This window comes from Mizuhopecten yessoensis, unplaced genomic scaffold (genome assembly GCF_002113885.1).
Source record: "Mizuhopecten yessoensis strain PY_sf001 unplaced genomic scaffold, ASM211388v2 scaffold4865, whole genome shotgun sequence".
Classification (NCBI taxonomy): Eukaryota; Metazoa; Mollusca; class Bivalvia; order Pectinida; family Pectinidae; genus Mizuhopecten; species Mizuhopecten yessoensis.
In genome coordinates, this window is record NW_018405760.1 from 26,073 (window position 1) to 45,061 (window position 18,989).

The 18,989-nt window shown below is 35.1% G+C and overlaps 1 protein-coding gene and 1 long non-coding RNA gene across 2 annotated transcripts in view; both read right to left on the reverse strand.

The window, feature by feature from the left end:
• Positions 1-1,022: 1,022 nt before the first annotated feature.
• LOC110449984 lies at positions 1,023-6,471 on the reverse strand. The gene is made up of 3 exons (XR_002462919.1): positions 6,445-6,471; positions 3,697-3,795; positions 1,023-2,503 (listed from the first exon to the last, which is right to left on the reverse strand). It is a non-coding gene; the product is annotated as an uncharacterized LOC110449984 (long non-coding RNA).
• Positions 6,472-13,815: 7,344 nt separating this feature from the next.
• Positions 13,816-18,989, reverse strand: part of LOC110449987 — a 19,646-nt gene continuing 14,472 nt past the window's right edge. Inside the window, exons 2-3 of the mRNA XM_021497185.1 lie at positions 17,507-17,788; positions 13,816-16,047 (exon numbers count right to left, since the gene is read on the reverse strand). Coding sequence (XP_021352860.1) covers positions 15,662-16,047; positions 17,507-17,788 — 668 coding nt within the window. The 3' untranslated portion in view covers positions 13,816-15,661. The remainder of the gene's footprint in view (positions 16,048-17,506; positions 17,789-18,989) is intronic.

Consider the following 18,989-nt stretch of genomic DNA (forward strand, 5'->3'; position numbering starts at 1 on the left):
AGCAAACATCAAAATAATAAAAAATAAAAAAATAAAAAAAATGTTTACTGACTCCATCTTTTTAAAACTGGTGTGAACATAATATACTTTTAACAAACAATCTATTTAACAGAGAAAATATTGAAAAAAACCAATCTTCAGTTAAATTTTACACTTTTTATCTTTTACGAAAGGTTTGCTTTGGTTTGTTGGTGATTAACGCCCTACGAACAGCTATGGTTATTTAAGGACATGATAATAATAATAATGAAATATTTTATTTAGACATGGTTACATATTTAGATTTACATCTAATTTACAATATGGCCCTGAAGTACACTATTCAACCTGGGCATGAGCATGCTACATACAATAACATAAATAATAACAATATCACATGTGCAGATCCTGACAAGCTAAAGTATAAAAATATTCGTCTCATCTAAAACATTATAAGCAGGTATTCCTTCTTATAGACACAAACTACGTAAAATACGGTGTGAGCTTTCTAAATTTGTTTTTAAAATACTCACAGCTATAAAAAAAAAATGTATTCCTTCCTAAAAAACTATGCTAGGTAAAAAGTGCAGCAAGGTTTCATAATTGTTCCATAGAATATTTTTAATAATAATTTGTCCTTCATTTTTCACATACAGTCTTTTGCTGGTAAAATTTCTGCATTGGGAGTCACCTTAACGGTTGTAAAAGAACAGGGGTTGGGGTAAACAAGTCTATAACTTTAGGAACTACTCTTGCTGCCCGTTTTGTTTAAATTATCTATATTAGATGGCGTACACCATATCCCAGAACAATATAAAAAAATGTGGTAAAACAATGCTATGGTACATTTTTTTGTCATACAGATAGATGGACATAAATGATCTTACACGTTTAAAGACACCAGCCTTTTTGGATATTGTCTGACACCAATGTTCTATATGGTTCTCCCAGCTCAAACATTCACCAATAATAACACCAAGAAGTTTGGCACTATTTACATTTTCAATGACATGTCCATTGATCTCAAGTTTAAATTTTATTACTTTTGATAGCTTTTGGCATGAGCCAAGCATCATGCATTGAGTCTTATTCAGGTTCAAACTAAGTTTGTTCTGATCCTTACGATTAACTGTACGCTTAAGATCTTCTGACAGACTAAATTAAATATCGTTTATTTTAGTCCCTTGAAGTGTTTACTGTAGTCATTCATATAAAGTATAAAAAAGAAGGGTCGAAGGATGAATCCTTGAGGATCAGCAGTTGTCACAGGTACAAACTTGGACAATTTACCTTTAACATTTACACATGTGTGTATATATTTAAGGTATAAAGAAAAGAATCTAAGGCACATATCTGACATTCCGAAACATTTAAAGTTTTTGAAGAAGCACATGGTGATTCACCGTGTCGGATTCCTTGCTTAGATCAAGGAAAATGGCACCTGTAGGTTTACCATCGTCCATATTCTTAAACCACTTTTCAAGTTCACAAGTGCCGACTCATTTGACTTGGACAGTGATTTGGACGAAACCCAAACTGAATGTCAATCAACAGACTGTAATCACAGAGACACGTATAGAGATAATCATGCACGTGTCACTCCAGTATCTTATTTACAATAGTAAAACAGAGAAAGGCATATAATTGTTGACATCAGACCTATCACCAGACCTGAACACTAGAGAAACTTTTGCAGTTTTCAATTCTATTGGAAATGAACATGAATTAATAGATAAACTAAAAATACAAACAAGTGGATTATTTACAGTATCACCAGCAAATTTCATTAACTTTACACCTAGTAGTTTTATTTGTTTACATACTAATTCATTGTTTACATGGGGTATAACAAACTTGTTATTAGTATTAGATAAATCTACATGTAGAAGGCTGTCGTCATATATGGTTGCAATTTTAGGGGCAATGGTACTATAAAAAAATATTGAAACCATTTGAAATATCAAAGTCATCTGTAAACGTCAGTGTCATTGACTTTGATACTCGAAGGAAGAGAAGATTTTGATTGGGAAGAAATGTTTTAATCCTCCTACACATTTCCTTTGAATTATTCGGACATTCCAGGATAACCTTGTCTAAGAAGTCTCGTTTTGCACGTGATCCTACGAGATGCGCGAAACAACTGCCAGTCAGTTTCAAATTTTTATATCCTGGCCTTTTTATGATGATAATCTCGGTTAAACATTTCACTCAAAATATCAACATTGATCCATGGTTCTGTTTTTGGCCTTGCACGTTTTTTCCTTTAAAGATAGATGCTTCAAAGAAGAATTCCTTAAATGTTTGCCAGTCGTCGTCAACTTCGTCGAAAATCTCTGGTTCATGTTTTGTCGCAGCTTATGAACGACAAATAACACGTGATTATCACTAATACCCATTGGTAACACACTTTTACATAGAATGTTAGTGTACATGTGATCTATTAGAGTACAGGTATCCTGTGTTTTTCGTGTCGGAGAGGTGATTTGTGATACATTACAGTCACCCATTAGACTGACTGGACCACCTGAAAGGGAGAGTTTATCAAAAAAATATAGAATAACTCAAGCCACTGAACAGTCTGACTTGGGGGTCTATAGACAGAAACTAGGTTATAGGGGAGCTGTTTTTCATCTGAAGTTTAAGGACAACCATTCCAAGGTAACACGAAACACACGTGACGTCGTTACGGACATACACTGTGCCTCTCACGTAGACGAGGACGCCGCCCCCGTGTCGGGTACGATCTTTCCTGGAAACGTTGTAACCTCGGATTGCAATCTCTGAATCATCGGTGACTGCATTGAGTTTGCTATCTGATATGGCAAGAATGTCAAAAGTTTGCTTCCGGAGTATTATCTTTAGATGATCTTTTTTATTCATTACACTTTGAATGTTGATATGGGTACATTTTAGCCCATTTGGAATTGTTTTCAATATGTCATCAGATGATTGGTAAAAAAAAAATGCCTGAAAGATTATTAACACACTGATCACAAATCAATTATATAGGACAATGTAAATCAGAGTTCATAGCAGTGTCCAGACAATCAGTATGATAGACTATTGGACATGCTATAAGGTAATATAGGGATCAGTTAGTCACACATGTCAGTCACAGGTGTTACAGGCAACGGCCGGGCCAGGATTAGTACTCACATCATTTAACAGTAGTATGCATAAAAGGATTAGTAGGTGATTAATGCTCACTCTACCTTTGTGTACACTTTCCTCTCTGTATTCATTACATTAGTAAAATTTCTGCACACGATTTCAGCATCAAAGCATTTCATAACCTTCTACAAAATTCAAAGGCTAATTACTGGATGCATCACAATGTTGTCTAACCGAGTTAAAAAAAAAAAAAAATCTGGAGCACGCCTGACATACAACTGCTACCTACAGCCATGACCTTGGCCAATCACTGAGATAGTTAAATAATCAAAGTGTTGAAGTACATTTTTTTTTATATAAATAACAATGTAGTAGTGTGGCACTTTCTGTGACACATAACATCCCATGGAAATTAAAAGTCAACTCTGAGCTAAATCTAATTGCTGAAGACACATTATTAGTATTGTTTAGTGCTTATCCGTCCTATTTAGAACACTCATATCTAAATATATTGATTGACAAAGGAAAAATAACACTTTTTTGTAATGTTTGTTTCCAAACCATTTTTCATAATTGATAATTGGATCTATTATATTGAATACATACCATATAAGAAACTATGAACCATAATTACTGTCTCTTCAACAGTTTTCATACACATTTGACTCTGTGTCATTTCCATGAACCCAAAAGGAATGTCCATCACTGAAAATAGGTTAAAAACAATGTAAATAGTTATCAATTGTTAAAACGTCTTTTCCTGTAATGGTAACATGCTGGTAAAAGAAATAAATTCAGGTTTGTAGGTCAGATTGTATATTGTTTGAACATTTTTTGCACGTAATGTAATCAGGCATAAATATAATGAAATGAATTAAAGAAGTAGTTAATTTTTTTCTTCCTACTCAAGAGTTCATATGTATTATTGATATAAACAATGACATTTACCGCTACAACTTCAAGGTAAGCGTTGAATAAGTAGTTTACAAGGTTTCAATAGCAGAGGGATCGAATATGTTGCTACGAAACAAATATTTGCTAAGTCATAACATTTTAATGTCAAAACAAATATTTGCTAAGTCATAACATTTTTATGTCAAAACTAAGTTTTGGTTTAGTGTATATATGTCCTTTAAAGTTCAATGAACGATACAATTGACTTACTTTCAGATAAGGTTATTAAAACGTCTATATAAACAAATTAATTCAGTGAAATTGCACAACGTAAAATTAGAATCATATAAATTCTAGCTATATTTGGTATTTAGAATATAATAAGAGCTACACATGAAGTTTTTGGTCTTTAATCGGACCATTATCAAATTAATCGTACATGCAAAAAAGCAGGAAATCTCTATTCAAACTGTTTACAATATATCATAATATATTTATCACTGAAGTGGTAAAGCAAAGATCATATCGAAATAGAAAATAAATGAATCTTTTTAAATGAAAATAAAAGAGCTTAAGCGGTTGGCCGCCAATCTTGTTTTTAACGTCGATCATTTCACTGTCAGTAGAATTATGGTGAAAATATATAATATGTTGCTACGAAACAAATGATTGCTAAGTCATGATATTTGAATGTTTTGTGTATATATGTACTTTAAAGTAATTCAGTGAAATTCGACAACGTAAAATTGGAATGATATAAATCCTAGCTGTTTTTGGTATTTGGAATCCAATAAGAGCTACAAATGAACATCTTTGGTCTTTAATCGGACCGTTATCAGATTAATCGTACATGCAAAAAAGCAGGACATCTTTATTCAAACTGTTTACAATACAAATTTCGCATGCAATCTTGACTCTTTTGGCGAATTGGCAGAGGTTTGTCGTTAGGTTGATGGCACAGTTCCATCTTTTGAGTAGTGGAATCGTTCACAATATAAACACTATACAAATAAGGAACTTGTTATTAACCAGAAGCGCTCTTAATTCTAAACTTCATATAATTAGTGGGTTTTATACAACTCTCCTTCTGTTAAAACAGACCGATTTGAATTTCTTCCTTTCTGGCCATTAACATCACCGATGAGTCCCGGAGAGACGAAACATCTACGCGGTGCAGTGTAATTCTCAATTTTTGAGTACTGTATCAATTATCAAGTTTTATATTTGCTGTTACATCTGTATGTCTAACGCTCATCGTGAAAATGACCCATTTTTGCATTTAAATTCATCATCATCTTGTTTCATGTAAAACTATTGTTTTTTTTTTCGATTTATAAAATCAATCTTTTTACGTCATATTTTGTTTTCATAATTATATACTAAATAGTACAAAAGACAGAAAAACAGATCACCGGGATTTCTGCGCAAATAATTGAGTTTGAAGATCAATAAGAAAGGAATTCACACATTTTTAAGATATTTTTTTGAGTCCTGAATCAAACAAACAATGATTGGTTGATCATTAAAATCCAACTGATACAATCCTTCCATACCAGTAGGTAAATTATCGTCATTTGCCAAGGGCAGTGTACATTGTATCTAAAACTCATCTGATCTCAATGTGCAGACGACAATTACCGCAATATTTAGATATAAATCACTATATATATTTTGTTCAGTTAATTATGCAGTATGCCTATTCCAATTATATCACTGATATTTTTTTTAGCAAAAGCTGTAGTGGTAAAACAAAGATCATATCAAGATCGAAAATAAATGAAACTTTTTAAATGAAAATAATAGAGCTTACGCGGTTGATCCGGAATTGTTGCCACCGATCAATCTTGTTTTAAGTAATACATATTGTGTTATAACATAGAACATTGTATGTCAACTATTCATCCTGTATATAGTCCGCATTATATCTTTATGTGAATTCTTCTTATAATATTTCATCCTATTATGGTTTTGGTTCCTGGTAAATATCTGTTTCCCGTAATTTCATTTAATAATAAATAGTGAGGGCATGGTTCCTATCTGTTGTTAACGTCGATAATTTTACTGTCAGTGGAATGTTGGTGAAATTATATAGTTAGTTAAGTGTGAGGGGTGGGTGATACCCAAAGACCGATCCTGATAGCATATATTTATGAGAATAACCATGGCGAGTTGCTATATGGTTATTGGATGGAGTTTGAATTGTTTTAAAGTAATTTCAAAGTGACTAAATCTCCGGGGTTGGATCGTAACCCAGAACTACCTAGAAGTATACAAATTTTATATCTGAGTTACTCGTTACGTTCACATGTATTGAATCCTCCTTGATTTACACATTACGAAAACATCAGACCCAGTTATGTACACATTTTTAATCACGGCATCCACTCTGATATATAATTAGCTTACAACAGAAACGAAAATGTTTTAAAAAAAAATAAAAAAATATTCCCTTATATTTACCTGGTTTTGCCTGATGGTTGCTGACCTGTGGAAAGAAAACAATGACGACGTGTTCACTGTCTTTATGTTATGATCGATTTTGAAACTATGGACGACATAAATGTACTTTTTAACCTATTTATTTAAACGTATTGGTATTCCAGCGTAACTACAAACTGTGCTTACGTAAAACCTTATTAAACTATACAGTTATAATTACGGGCAAGCATCCACTTGGGAATAATCAGGCATCTGTTCGGCCTCTGCGCGTGTCGTTCGTATTGCGTTCGTCTCTTTCGGCTGGATCGGATTTAGCGGTCTAACCGTATCGAGCGGTGTTTTCGATTGTCTTTTTGCTCACAGGGCTTTCAGATGATATTTATTTTACCAGGTGAGACCAGGGTAGGACTTGATTACAGTAAAGCATTAATAGTTTCCGTATACAGGTAAAATATCATTCTTTCAAAAAAGAACAATATTAGATTACTATTCTTTGTCCTGTTGGTACTTGTAACACTGTGATATATCAACATGTTTGGCCAACATTTGTTTGTTGTATTTTTGTGGGGCAGGGTAGCCTAACGTTAATATTTAATTACAGGTGAAGCCATAACCTTTTAACAAAGCTTATGTACAAGTAAAATAACCTTAGTTCAGGATACAGCAACATTTCATTATTTTTAAGTTACGTGTATATGCACACTGATATATCAAAATGCGTTATATTATATCAACTAACAAGTAGGAAAGTAATTGCATATTATGTATGTGAACACTTCAATTTTACGGGTAACTGGATCATGAAACCTTTTAACTGCATGTTTAATAAATAATTGATTAATACCCATACCTGTATACTCTCTCTCTAAATTTCGTTAAGCTATCCAGGCTTTAATTAAGGTGATACTGATAATTTGCTCTGACTAATATTTTGAGTGGTGGTAATTTGGTTGCAATGTGTGTGAAACTCACCGACATTGTACTGGCTTGTAACATATGAAAGAAAATCGCCCATTTCTGTTACCATTCCTTACAAGTAAACCTCACAAGTGCCTTCATTTTATATATCTGTTGTCATTTTTACGACCTGTGTACCACATGAAAATTAGTTACGGTAAACTTAGAAAAAAATGGCGTGGCACGTTTAGTTACCGACCCGTGGTGAGTTTCCCTGCCTACCATGTTCCGATGGTTGGGCCAATCCTTATCTGTAGAGAGTAATCTTAGACGTTTTGGAGGCTTAAGATCAACATTAGAGAAATGTTAACCACTACCCAAAATTAACCAAAGTTTTCAGCCAATTTACATGTACGATTATGTTAGACCATCCTATCAAATAAGAACGTGCTTAAAAATAGTTAACGATTTAGAAATAAAACCAAAGTAATGTTTATTGCACCATATCTTGGTAAATTAATTATAATAACTACGAATTTTAGTAATATAGTCAAAGAGTCACTGTACTTTGTAGTAAGATGTAATACATTTGGTATTAAATACAATATGTAAAATATGAATTAAATTTCACCGAACATCTATAAAATTTGGTAAATAATGTTTATACTATCCGGTACGTGTACGAAAATTAAGACACAGTTTACACTGCATTTTACGTATCGGTTTCTAGATTTAATTTCCTCATACATATTTATCCTGAACTGTATCAAGTAAATATCCCTTCAAAAATCAGATCAAATTGAAAATAGAAAAGTACATTTTAATATGATGTAAATTCTTGTGATGTGATTCATGTGATTTGTAAACCACTGGAACTATCATATACAGAGACCCTCTTACTCCCAAGTGGGACTTGTCATTTTTGTATTTTAATGTAAATAATTTAGGTGTATCCGAATATATATTTATTTTACAGAAAATGTTGATTGAATAAGATAAAATTAAAATAAGAAGATAAATGAAATAAGAGACATTTTAGCACAGCACGTACTGATACGCTGGCTAATCATTATAATGATCAAACAGCTTCATATTGTGCCATAAAACCATAAAACACGATGGGAAATAAACGTGTAAATCAACAGTGTTTTTGAACTGTGTTGACATTACAGATTAAAAAAGGAAATTGAGTTGAAATAAACTGCTTCTAACTGACGTCTGAAAGGTTTGTGACGTCATGTCTATGTTTATAAATATAAAGAAGTATGGCGCTCTTGACCTAAACGTAACGAATATTAAAAAACAAAACAGTATTTTCTATTTTTGCTTTAAGCATCTAATGGATCTATCATATATCTTCAGAAACGTAATCAGAAAAAACATCTTGGATAACGCACACGCCTTTCAGCCCGACCACGTGGGTTTCTCCTGGTACTCACATTTATTCCCACATTACGACCTCCGGGCGCTAACAACCGGGCCAAGAACTTTAAATACCTTGTTTCATATTTGTGATAAAATAAATAAAAGTTTATAAAACATGAAAGGTGTTAGCGTTGGGGGTGGGGGTTGGGTTGGGTTTGTGTATCTGATTTAAATGCGTTTTTTGACAAACAGCACATTTAGGGACTGTTTACCATATTCTTCATCTTGCACAAAAATATTAAATGCTAATAATCTGTTCAACGTAAGCCGAAGCTGAGGCATTATGTTATTTTTTATTTTATTTTTTATAATTTTACATTTCTTGTGTTTGAGATAAGGGGAACGAATGTTATATTTCAGAAAATAACCCTTCTGCTCTATAATATACAAAAGTAAACCAACTACGTGTGCCTACGCTGCGGAACTTGTTTCTTACGATATATTTAATAGTATTGGTCTTATTTATCGGGTTTCAAGATTTTATTGAAATTGATACTATTCATCTAACCTTTATATTGCATACCATGAACAGTATATACATATAAACATAAAAGGACCCATTGAATTTATGTTCATTGGACTTTTGGATGCTTATTAATAAATAGCATATAAGCGTTGATAAACATATACTGTCTGATACGACAGTGAGCGTATACATACATGTACTATTTTTAGAAACAGAGTTACCAAATGTACGTAGGGCACATAGGCGGTCAATAAACTTTATTTTCAGGCCGTTTCAATGCTGGAACTAAAAGAAGTGCTCAGAGTGCCGTACACATCATGCCACTTTTAATAATTTTACAACAATTATGAAACACGTTATTTCAGTTTACATTAATCGCTCTTTTTGACCTGTCATTCGTTCTGTGTCGTATGCTGTTCACATTCAAGGGTTTTTAGTTTGCATTTAATAACAACTTTAAAACTAGAAGAAAAATGGTGCACTACTCATCATCACAAAATCTTGGATTCATAATAAAACGCATTTTTTTCTCATGGTGATAGGTCTAAGCATTTCAATCAATGTCATATCACCACAGATATTACTTCAAAATAGAAAATTATTAATTAGAAATGATTTAAAAATCCTGATATGGTATATAATTCATAAACACTTGTGTCTTGTGATTATCAACACCATCCATACCCGAACACGTTACCAACAATCGGTAAACATAGGGGAAATACTGTTAAACATTAAACTGTCTTTCTACCATTAAATGAGGAAACATACCCGTGTTTGTAGGAGGTATGGTCATAAAAGCTCTTTGTCGACAACAGTCACATGTAAGAGTAATTGTTAATAAGCTTACATGTACCTGTTTATTCACATGTAAGAGTAATTGGTAATAAGCTTACATGTACCTGATTATTCACATGTAAGAGTAATTGGTATTAAGCTTACATGTACCTGCTTATTCACATGTAAGAGTAATTGATAATAAACTTACATGTACCTTCTCATACACATGTAAGAGTAATTGGTAATAAGCTTACATGTACCTGCTTATTCACACGTAAGGGTAATTGTTAATAAGCTTACATGCACCTGCTTATTCACATGTAAGAGTAATTGGTAATAAGCTTACATGTACCTGCTTATTCACATGTAAGAGTAATTGATAATAAACTTACATGTACCTTCTCATACACATGTAAGAGTAATTGGTAATAAGCGTACATGTACCTGCTTATTCACACGTAATAGTAATTGGTAATAAGCTTACATGTACCTGCTTATTCACATGTAAGAGTAATTGATAATAAACTTACATGTACCTTCTCATACACATGTAAGAGTAATTGGTAATAAACTTACATGTACCTGCTTATTCACACGTAAGAGTAATTGGTAATAAGCTTACATGTACCTGCTTATTCACATGTAAGAGTAATTGGTAATAAGCTTACATGTACCTGCTTATTCACAGGTAAGATAAATAGGTGTGTAATCTGTGTTAAACTGCGTATTACTGTCTGTTAACTACGTTACGTTGAATATACTTGAAACAGACATTAAGGGTTGGTTTCCTTCTCGGAAAAAAGTAAAACACTGATGTCTTCATTTGTCGATTGATGTTTCATACTTTTTATATATTTACGTATATATAGATAACCGTTGGTGATTCTATTGTAAAATTCTCAACATTAATTCATAAATATATATTGTAAAGGTACTTATACTTGAAATGCGTTAATTCTTAGACTCTGACGATAGTGGCCAAATTACATCACGGATCAATTGTTTAGTCAAGGATTTAAATCTTATTCTTTAGTTTAGACGAGGAATAAGATTAGACCGCGGTTTAGCATATTGACTAAGTTAGCTATAAGTGTTATATTACCAAATGGTAAAGGTTAAGCGACCTCAACGACCGTCCATTCGGTCGGCAAGGCATATGTTTATCGGCCGATAGCGGCCGTTCTAGCCGCGTTTGTGCCGAACAGTAAAACAAGCCTTCGTCATGCGTTCATTCAGCGTCAGGCTAGCGAGCGATCATCGTTCGCTCACCGTGTGGACACCGTCCATCCTTCGTTCGTTTAAAACGGATAAAGTATGGATTCTTGTCCGATTATAACTATAACTGCACCACGTAAAGTGACAATTTGTTTTAAAGTTATAAAAGACATATAGCATCAAAAATCAATTTATTTGTTAGGAAAAAACCCACTCATTTTATCGCAAGGGTACAACAAACTCGAAGGTATAATGAGTTAGTTCACAACGTCAATTCAGGGAATGTCCACCTTTAGCATTAATACAGGAATTGCACCGACGAAACATGAACCCAACAAGATTACATAAAACTAGATGTCACTCGAAGGGGGGGGGGGGGCATTCGTGAATATCCCCGCTTTGATTGATAAGGAAGTGTTGGGAGTGATGGGCATGTGGATTGGAAGAATCATGTGAAGAGTTGTATGCTGCAAGTGTTTGCACTGAAGGTAGTTTGATACATGATAACGTAGTATATACATGTTACATGTACATGTATTTAGTACATGAAAAGGATTAGGATTATGGTGTTTCTGGGAGTATATGTGAATTGCGTGCGATTCTTGAAGCAATTGATGCTAAGAAATGAATTCAACAAAATAGGTGTGTAGTGTTGAATGTATTTTACGTTATTACGTGAATGCATTACCAGTGCTGTAGCTGGGCTACTGTGGAATAACTATCTGGACGAAGCTGAGGTCCGAGAAGTGCACCGGAATTACTGTCGCATGAACATGATGTGGTTGGAGGAAGTTGGAAAATACATGGTCCAATATGGATCCTGTACGATGTGTGTTTTTTTTAATAAGTTGCTGAAATCCGTATGATCTACGATCTAGAGGATGTATAAGTCAATAAATCCACATTAAAGTCACCACTGATTATTGTTTGAACATTGAGGTGTGGCACGATTTGCATGACTCTGTCCATTTGTGATAGGAAGTTGATGAGTTGCATAGTAGGTTGCATGTAGACTACTGTAACACACATTATCTCACCAGTCGCAGTGACCAAAAAGCAGGAGATATGCTCCGCAAACATTGCAAACCTTTCAGACGCTAAGTTTCACGTTACATAGGTCAAAGGTCACAGTAGAGGTCACGGTGACCTAAATATGGTATGCGACACCGCCTTCCATGCATGTACCCACAAACCAAGATTCATAACCGTAGGTGAAATAGTACGGGAGATATACTCAGGAAACCTTTTTGACGATATTATGTAGGTCAGAGGTCACGGTAGAGGTCACCGTGACCTAGATATGGTACGCAACACACATCCTTTCATGCATGTACCCACAAACCAAGATCCATAAGCGTAGGTGAAATAGTACGGGAGATATGGTCCGGAAACCTTTCGGACGGACGGACGGACGGACGGACGGACGGACGAAGCAAACACTAAATGCCCCCGACAAAGCGGGGTTTAAATGCCCGATAAAGCCGTTCCAGATGCAAACTTACGTAAGTGACAGCACAGCTTACATTACTGGCTATTTTTTCAGATGACGTAGCCTACTTTTTGCAGCTCGTCCATTACGTGCTTAATTTGCGAAAGGTCCAGTGATACAACAGGCCTGGGCAACATGGGTCAAAACATCAGTTACAACGCGGGTGCTCTAGCGTTGTAACAATGCAGCGTTATGTGATGTTGTTACACCAACGCAATGACTTTGGTTGGCACAATCTCATCGCGGTGGCGTGCACCGGTTAAATTGTTATAGAAAAGAACACAAGAGTCGTTATGGTAATCCTCGTAAGCATGCCCCGACTATCACACTACATTCAACGATAGACGACTTTCCACGACATAATTGTCATGGAAACGCTTTGCAACGCGATGGTTCTCTACGGGGATGCAATCACTTTTATCTTACTCGAACTAAGACTCGTCTGAGACAAGCTAAATCCAGTCTTATACGCCAGAGATGTCTTCTGTTCCAAACAAGACGGCAATATGATGGGTTGTTTTAGAACGGACCGATAGCTGGTCGTTTACTCATGCAGTTTGGAAGAGGTTCCGAAACTGGGATGTAATCGTGCCGATGTAATGACGTCACATAGGTCGTCTAAAAGCGGTTCGCAAATTATTATTCGTGATTATAGGGTCTTTGCAACTATCCAATACCTTTCTAAACTCCCTGGAGAGCATAGAGCCGGTGCTGCCATTTCGCTCACAGCTAGCATTCTACAATTATTGCACTACCCAACCACGTACTCATTTACAGCTGAGTAGACTGGAACAAGCGAAGTAAAGTATCTTGCTCAATGATACAACACAGTGCCGTGACGTGACTCGAACCCGCAACCTTTCGGTCACGAGCCCGGCGTCCTACCGCTAGACTACCGTGTCTCCAATACCGGCCGAAACCTCTCCCACCACTTAGTTGTGGACAATTTCACTCGGTCTATGCATAATTTATCAAAAACGATCACCAAGAAAAAAAGTTTTTTGTCTGATTGTTTTGGACGTTAAGATGTATACAACAGTAAAAAAGTCGGTGAAGATTGTATAACGTAGTTTTTGACGCCAAGTTATAATGACCTCATGACTGACAACAATAAAAAGCCATTTTGGATGGGTTTTTACTGCAATTTTGCCGTTTGCTAGTATTATCTGGTAAGATTTTCAGACAAAAATGATATTAATTGTGTAGTTATGTAAAAACAAAAATATTGTATGCTGCAAAGGTAGACAGCACAACCACTTATTCTGCCGTCAATTCATCTAAACTTGAAACTGTAAATCTACGCAGAAAATATCATGTACCGTTCAGATTGGACAATACTTATAAGTTTTTACTTGTGAAGATATAATGTTTCGTTTATCTTCACTGCATTAAAGATATGTTTTTATTAAATAGAGAATTCGTGATATTTCACAAGTAAACTGCAATAAATAGGGTTTACCAACATATACAGTATGCGGCCTCAATTTCCAAGGAGGCTTTCACGCATGGGGAAGCACCGGAAGTGGAACCTGGGGGTTTGAAAAAAAGGATCGCTTTTGACATACAAACTTTAAATAATTAACGCAAAATTGCCTTTTACCAGTGCTGCTTCAGACCCAATATAGTAGCGATTTGTGCTGTCGTTCAGATGTAGTAAGCAGTTAACAATTTTGTCGCTTATGTTGTTTAAAAGTTTGCCCGTCCATCTGGCTCCTGCATGCTACATCAAATGCATTGATACGAAAGAAGTTTGCATTGCCTCAAGTTTGTTTTAAATACGGTAACAATTGATGCCTTGTTTCAGCAGGAGTGTTTAAAAATGAATTTGCTTAATTCTGCCCTATTTTGGGCCTGATTGCTTTACCCGCTTCGCTAGGGGTGACAGTCTTCATTCTGCGGGAACACACTATTGGAAAGCAGTTGTTCTCCTTTGTTCGAACGGTACCTTATAACAAATTGTCTGATGACGATCAGTCGATAAGGAGGTGTTAGGTTTAACGGTAAAGGTTGATATAAAAAAGGCGGACAGACGACAAACGTGGCACACAACCATTTATCAGGGTAAAGAAAGCCTGTTAAATTTTTTGTCTAAGACCTCACCAGATTTTGTTTTGAATTATTTCCATTTGTTGTTCTAGAAAAGTAAACGTTTTGCTATTTTCTATCTTAGTTTACTTCGTTTTTTAATTTTTTATTTAAAATCAATAATCAGGCTCTGAAGGCGAGTCGATATCAACTAATAACAACCTAAATAGCCCTTCATCTGTGCAAACACCATGACCTTTGGCCGTTTCTAGGCTTACATTTGACCAATGTGATTTGAAAGTGATTCAAGATATTCATTACAATTTTTGACATATATCATAATAGTTATACATACAGATGCCACAAATTATAATATGCAACGCTGCATTTTTAAAATTACTACGTTTCCCGAAGTTGCAAACATTTAGTAACTACATCCATGTTCCTTTACACTAAGTTTTGAGCTAATTGTCACATGCGCTTTGTTAATTTGTGTTGTTATGTTTGTGCAGTATATAGGTTTTCGTTCTAGTTGCTTTGTATCTCAAACTGGAAACACGTATGCCATCAACTTACTATTATACAAAACTTTACAAAGGAACTATTTCTTTCTCTTCATTCCTTGAATATGTCATATTAAATTGAGGACACGTTGCTTGAGTTTTCAATGGTCTCATGATACTTGTTCTTTGAATATTACTGACGAGCGACATCCGACTTTGAAGCAAAGCAATTTTACCGTCACGCGACCGAGCAAGTCTTTTGATGTACATCAACGATCAAACTGGTCATTCTGTTTCATCAACAAAGTGGCACGCATCGAAGATTCGGATTTTTCATGTTTATTCCAAGGGTTTACAGAACGACACTGAGCGTAAACCCTGCAGTATCGAGAATGCGAAACGCCAGAACCGCAAGAAATGTAAAAAAAAAATAACATGTTATAGAAGGCCCGAGTATAACACTTTCGTGAGTATCTTCGGAAATGGATTGTTTAACTTAAACTCAACAAAAAACAAAGTCCATGTTTGAAAAATACCTAGTAAATAGACGTAATGAGTATAAAATATATCGTCCACTTCACACTGATAATACCCCACGTCACTGGACCGGAACTCTGTAAGCGTCAGTGTGTATCTCCCTCCCGTGTGTCTGGCAGATATCCGGGATTTAATGCTATCACTCAAACCAGTCCTCACCGTGGTATTCCACACATACGACATAGCGCTGTCTTTTGACCAGTTAAGGTGAGAGACCTGGTCATCAGCAGGACAGGTCAGTGTGACGGAGTTGCTAATTTGGACATACACAGTTGTTTGTATTCTCCCTGTAAAATTATTAAAGCAGTATGGTAGTTTACTTTTGTTGGATAGATCTAAACAGAATTACAGGATATGTATATCTCCACCGTCCTCTAGTTGTGACGCTTGCTTGCGTAGTCCTACATTTGACAACTAATATATATACATGATCATGTGTTAAAACAGGCCTGCCATGAACTGAATCAGAATAACATGTAAGGACCTCATGTTCCATAAAATCAATATGTATCAACATTATTTAAATTATTTTGTGGAGAAAGCAAAATATCAAGTTAGCAAGTTCTTTAGTTTCGAAAGTTTAGTTTAGAACTTCCTTCTAAATCATCATCTGGTTTTGATGTAGGATAGTTGTTGTGAGAAACCTAGAAGATATCTTGTAACCACATTTTTAGCACGATTTTCCTAATATGTCCTTTATAATATAACAAGTAATGAAAAATGGTTGTACAGTACAGTTAAACGTATGTTGTTGACTATCGTATCAACACTCCCTTTTGAAATAGAAAGTATATTTTGACCTTAAAGCTGGGATTTCATATGGCATTTTTTTAAAACAACTGTTGATTCAGAATACTTATGACATGAATTTTTCTTTATTGACCTTTAAAACTACCAATGGGTCATATCTTGACTAAATGCCATATAATTCAGAGTGATTACTTTGTATTTTAAATTTGATGAGCGCTTCCATTAGTCTTCTTTCAAGTTATATATTTGATAATTTTAATTTCAAATAGGACGTCATATATATAGCAACCAATGACAATATAACAATAGCATGTGTGTATAGTGTAAAAATGAAGTTACTTACATTGGCATTTATTACACAAACACAACATGTATATATTTGTACACAAACAACATTAACAGGTATCCGTAACTCGCCTATACATCCACGTGGAGTTATTAGCCAGTCATGATACCTGTTCTTTGAAGATGACAGGCGGGAGACACCCGACCTCAGAGCCATTCAGTTTTACCTTTACGCGAACAAGCGATTCTTGTAATGTACATGAAACTAGTCTTCTCGTTTCATCAACAAGGTGGCGCACATCGAACGTTCAGTTTTGTCATGAGCGAAACCCCTGAAGTTTCGAGGATGGGAAACATCAGAAACGCAAGAAAAATAAATGATAACACTTTCGTGAGTATCTTCAGTGATGGATTATTTAACTGTTCTAGCTGTTAACAGCCGAAGAAAAAAAATACGTATGATCAATTCGTGCGTAATAGCAAAATAGTTTTTAATCAAAAATATAATCCATTTTGCTCTCGGGAAGAAAATGTTATTTTCATTGGACAAACATATTTAAATTTTAGCTTATTATTACTCAAGATTTCACTTGGTTTATCATTATTGTCAACCGAAATTTAACACAATTCTAACTGCAAACTATTTTTCTAAAAGACCCGTGGATGAAAACAAAACAACACTGAACAAAGTCCATATTTGATTTTTTTTACCTCGTTTAATGATCATCTGTAGGTACTCTGTCCCATCCACTGTACATTTATATAGTCCCTCGTCACTGTACCTGAATCCTTTAAGCGTCAGTGTATAATTCCCTCCGGTGTGACGGGCAGACACCCGGGATTTTATTATACCACTCAGACCAGCCGCCACCGTGGTACCAATGAAATACTGAATATATCCGGGTCCTCTCCAGGTCAGATCGGTGGCTTGGTCATCAGCCGGACATGTCAATGTGACGGGGGAGTAACTAGGGACATATCTGATACTCGTCCCTGTAAAAGTAGTAAAAGTATAATGGTAGTTTATATTTGTTGGATACCAAGTTAAAGGATATGTATAGTGTGATCTGTGCACTAGTTAGCTAGTTCTTACACTTGCTGGGGTAGTTCTGCATTTTACAACTAATATATATATATATCATCATGTGTTAAAACAGGCCAGCCTTGAAATGGATCAGAATAGTATTCCGAACTTGTAAGGACGCCACGTTTCATAAGAACCAAGGATTCGTTACAAATGTCTGAAATAGACATATAATTACATAACTGATATTGGTCACAGGACACATAAACATACATATAAATGTACGTTTATGTGTGCTGTGACCCATATCAATAAAGCATATGTGTATATATGTATGTGTATGTGTGTTGTGGCCCATATCTGATCAGTATAGCATATATATGTGTATTTCAGACAGTGTAACGGACCCCTGTGGTAGATCCATGTGGTCCCGTCTTTTATGAAATAGCCTACAGTCTAACAGCCAAATGCCATATCAAACGTTTCATCCTATCATGCCACATTTGGTTTCCAGTCTAAATCGACATTCAATTATTGCAGTTTCACATTTCAGAAGATGACGAACCTCGAAGTTTAGCGGCTCTCCACTTCGAGCTAGTAAAAAGATGGCTGCCGTAGACTCGCAGCTGAGCCTATGCTACGCGTCTAGACATTATTCTTCTGCGATGACGCATCAAAGAATTTGATAACTTTTGAATTTATCAACACAAATTAAATATGACATTTTCTATACGGTTTTGTGTTTTATTTCTACATAAGTTTGCATATCAACGTACACCATCCTGTTTTATGATGCCCCTTCAATGAGGGTCTATATTCTTTTCATATTACGTCAATACTTAGCTCCATAACCTGGGACAAGTTCCAATTATTGAAAAAAAAAAACGTTGATTGAAATATAAGGATTGAATCTTGCTTTGGTCGATTTCATGGGGTGATAAATTGAGTTGGTCTTGAAACAAATTCAACATGAAACTTGTTTCAAAACCAACTCAATTTATCACCCCATTAAATCGACCAAACCAAGACCCAATCCTTAAGTGAAGAAAGCGAAACATCAAGTTAGCATGTTCTTGATTGTTACGTCATTGGTTTGAGTGAAAAAATTACGTCGTTTTCTCAAAAATTGATGACGTTACTCTCACAAACAAGTGACGTAACAATCAACAC